We start from the raw sequence: 3,398 nt of genomic DNA on the forward strand, positions 1-3,398 counted from the left end.
TTGTGTAAGTTTATTTAAAGTTTTAAACCAACTTTATGATGTACACAACACACATTTTGTGACTGCGGAAGCAATAAAGAATGAGAAATCACATAATTATTAATATTAGATGTAGGCGCGAACATGGAATCTGAGCAAGCAAAACAAAACTATATATCAAAAAGCATGGGAAGTTATTATTCGGATATTAATTAAACGAGAAGAATAAAATTCATTCCTTTCCGAGGAAGAAAACACAAAAACACATCCGATCCTAACGAGGTTCTATTATTTGGTCGTTGTCGCCACCATGAAGCATCATCAACTTATCAATTTCATCGACATGATCTCTAAGGATTTTCCACTGATCCATGAAAAATGATAAACCATTTCCGGTAGGATATTCCTTTCCGTCTTCCAAATAGAACTCCCTAATATCCATCACTGCCTTCCCATCCCAGTTCCTAACCAACACTTTCCGCTTCTTCGACAGCTCGCAAATGACATTCTTTTCCCACTCATTCCCGGCATTCAAAGTCTTCTTTGGACGTTCGTCGCCTTTGGACTGTGCCTTGCTGGCATCCCTCTTCTTGCCCCTTTTCAACATTTCTTCTAATCTGTGTACTATATAATATCTTAGTAACTAATATGTATGTTTATATACATCTTTTTTTTCCATATCTCTTACCATGTTCAAACATTGGGGATTATGAATTAAAATATATAATATTCTGTTTCTAAATTCAGTTTGCATGACATTGTATGATTTGATTTACTTGCGTTATTTAAACTATTCAAATGAAAATTATGCATACTAACTACTGAGTTGGCCATATACCAAGATTTGAGAATATAAACATATTTTTTAAGTTTATTTAAATAAAATATTTGGAACCTTTTATTGTGGGATACTTTGTGTAAGAATCAAAATTCGGATCAATATGTTTCCTTCCATTTTTCCATTTTCTTAAATCTACACTTGATTTTATGGTATTCATTTAATAAAAAAAAACATTTGGTGGTCAACGCCGGTCTCCGGCGTTGACTTTTTAATAAAAAAATTTTCTTTCTTCCGGATTTTTTTTCCGGATTCCGGCGGTCAACGCTAGTCTCCGGCGTTGACTTTTTTTTTTTTTCTGTAATTGTGTTTTCCGTTTAAACAGCAATATTGCTGTGAATGACAGTAATATTAAGTATATTACTGTTAAACACAGTAAAATTAACTAAACTATAGTTTAACACAGTAATATTGCTATATTAATCTCTAGCACATTAATATTGCCACAACAAAACTCATTATTATTGTGTAATAAAGTAATATTATTATGTTGTCCGTTTAACAAATGTAAACATAATAAAAAAAAACCAAAAGAATTAAAATTACTTTGAGTGACAGTAATATTACTATAGCAACAGAAATATTACAATAGTAGACAGTAATATTATTACGTTACTCCGTGAATAACTCAAACAAACAAAAAATCCAAATAAAAAATAATATTGATGTGGTTGACAGGAATATTACTAGAACAACAGTACTAATATTATGTCTATTATTGTAATATTACTGTAAACACAATAATTTACTGTCAGTGACAACACAATTACGGTCAACGTTAATTTTACTGTAACGTAATAATATTATGTCTATTATTGTAATATTACTGTAAACACAATAAATTTGATGTTGTTGACAGCAATATTATTGTGTTTACAGTTATTTTACTGTCAACGACAGTAATATAATTACGTTGACTTGTCAACAAATCAAACAAAATAAAAAAAATAATAATAATAAATAAAAATAATAATATTGCATTAATTTACTGTCAACGGCAGTACAATTACGTTAATTAACAATCATTGACAGTATAATTACGTTAATTTACTGTCAGTGACAGCACAATTACGGTCAACGTTTAGCGGCGGACGTGGAAAAACAAAACAAACCAAAAAAAAAAAAAAAAAAAAAAAAAAAAACTTAAAAAAACACTAAAAAAAGTCAACGCCGGAGACCGCTGGAAACCGGCGAAAAAATCCGGAAGAAAAGAAAAAAAAAAGTCAACGTCGGAGACCGCCGTTGACCGCTGGTCAACGCTGGAAACCGGCAAAAAAATCCGGAAGAAAGTAAAAAAAAATGAAAAGTCAACGCCGGAGACTGGCGGTGCGGCAGCAAAAAAAAATTTTTTTGAAAAAAAAAAATTTGGGTCAAAATTGAGTAATTTGTGAAATTTGGGGTCAAATTGAGATTAAATTAAGTTAAGGATGAAATTGGAGCATATTAAATTATACTCCAAAAAAAAGTCAAAATTGAATTTTTGTGGACAAAATTGATAAATTGGGATTACAATTAAGAATTGGGTATAAATGGTTGAGGGTAATATTGGGATATACATGAATTTTTCCTTTAGTTATAATAAATATTAAAGAGATGGGCTTATTGGTGAAAGGGATATGTCCCCTAAACCTAAAATAATAAACATGCTTGGTTGGGGACTTTTGCATAAAAACCCCTATTTTTATTTGAGATAAGCCCAACCCATCCCCATCTCCTCCCAGTCGCCCACCAGGTCGGTCCTCTCTGGCCCGGCCTGATTTTTTTTTTTTTTGGCGGCAGTTGCCTAGGTCGTCGACGCTTCGATTATCTAACTCAACATTAATTAACTTCAACATTAGTTAACATTTGATATTCCATTTTTTCTTCTTTTAATATTTTTTCCGGTGGTGGGTTATCGAAGCTCTGATTAGTTGACTCAACATTAGTTAACATTAATAATAGTTAACTTTAACATTGGTTGATATCTTTTTTTTTTTTCATTTTTTAGCGGCAGGTTGTCGGATCTCCGTTTAATTACCTCACTCAACATTAGTTAACTTCAACATTAGTTGTCATTCGACATTTATTTTTTCTCCGATGGCAGATCGTCGAGGCTACGATTAATCAATTTTACGACATTCATAATTGAATCAATTTTGACCGCAAAAATTAAATTTGACTTTTTTCTATTTTAACCTTTTTTTTTTTGAAATATTTTTTTTGCCTCCGGTTTCCGGCATTGACTTTTTTTTCCCTTTTTTTTTGTCTGTTTTCTTCCGCCGCCGGTTTCTGGCGTTGACCACCGGTCTCCGGCGTTGACTTTTTTTAGTGGTTTTTTTATTAGGTTTTTTACGATCGCTGCTGAATGTTGATCGTAATATTACTGTCATTCACAATAATTATACTGTGGTTGTCTGGTTGATAATACATTTACGTAATTGTAATGTCGTTGCAGTACATTTACGTAATTGCACTGTCACCGACAGTACAATTACTGTCAACCACAACAATATTATTATATTTTGGTATTTTTTTATTTTGTTTGATTTGTTGATAAGTCAACGTAATTATATTACTGTTGTTGACAATAACAATAATATTA

At 31.5% G+C, this 3,398-nt stretch overlaps 1 protein-coding gene across 1 annotated transcript; it reads right to left on the reverse strand.

Moving 5' to 3' along the window:
* Positions 1 to 229: 229 nt before the first annotated feature.
* LOC105976423 (RNA polymerase II transcriptional coactivator KIWI) lies at positions 230 to 586 on the reverse strand. The gene has a single exon (XM_013001690.2). The coding sequence runs from the start codon at positions 584 to 586 to the stop codon at positions 254 to 256; it is 333 nt and encodes a 110-aa protein (XP_012857144.2). The 3' UTR covers positions 230 to 253.
* Positions 587 to 3,398: the final 2,812 nt, after the last annotated feature.

This window comes from Erythranthe guttata, chromosome 1 (genome assembly GCF_056151865.1).
Source record: "Erythranthe guttata isolate IM_541 chromosome 1, IM_541, whole genome shotgun sequence".
Taxonomy (NCBI): Eukaryota; Viridiplantae; Streptophyta; class Magnoliopsida; order Lamiales; family Phrymaceae; genus Erythranthe; species Erythranthe guttata.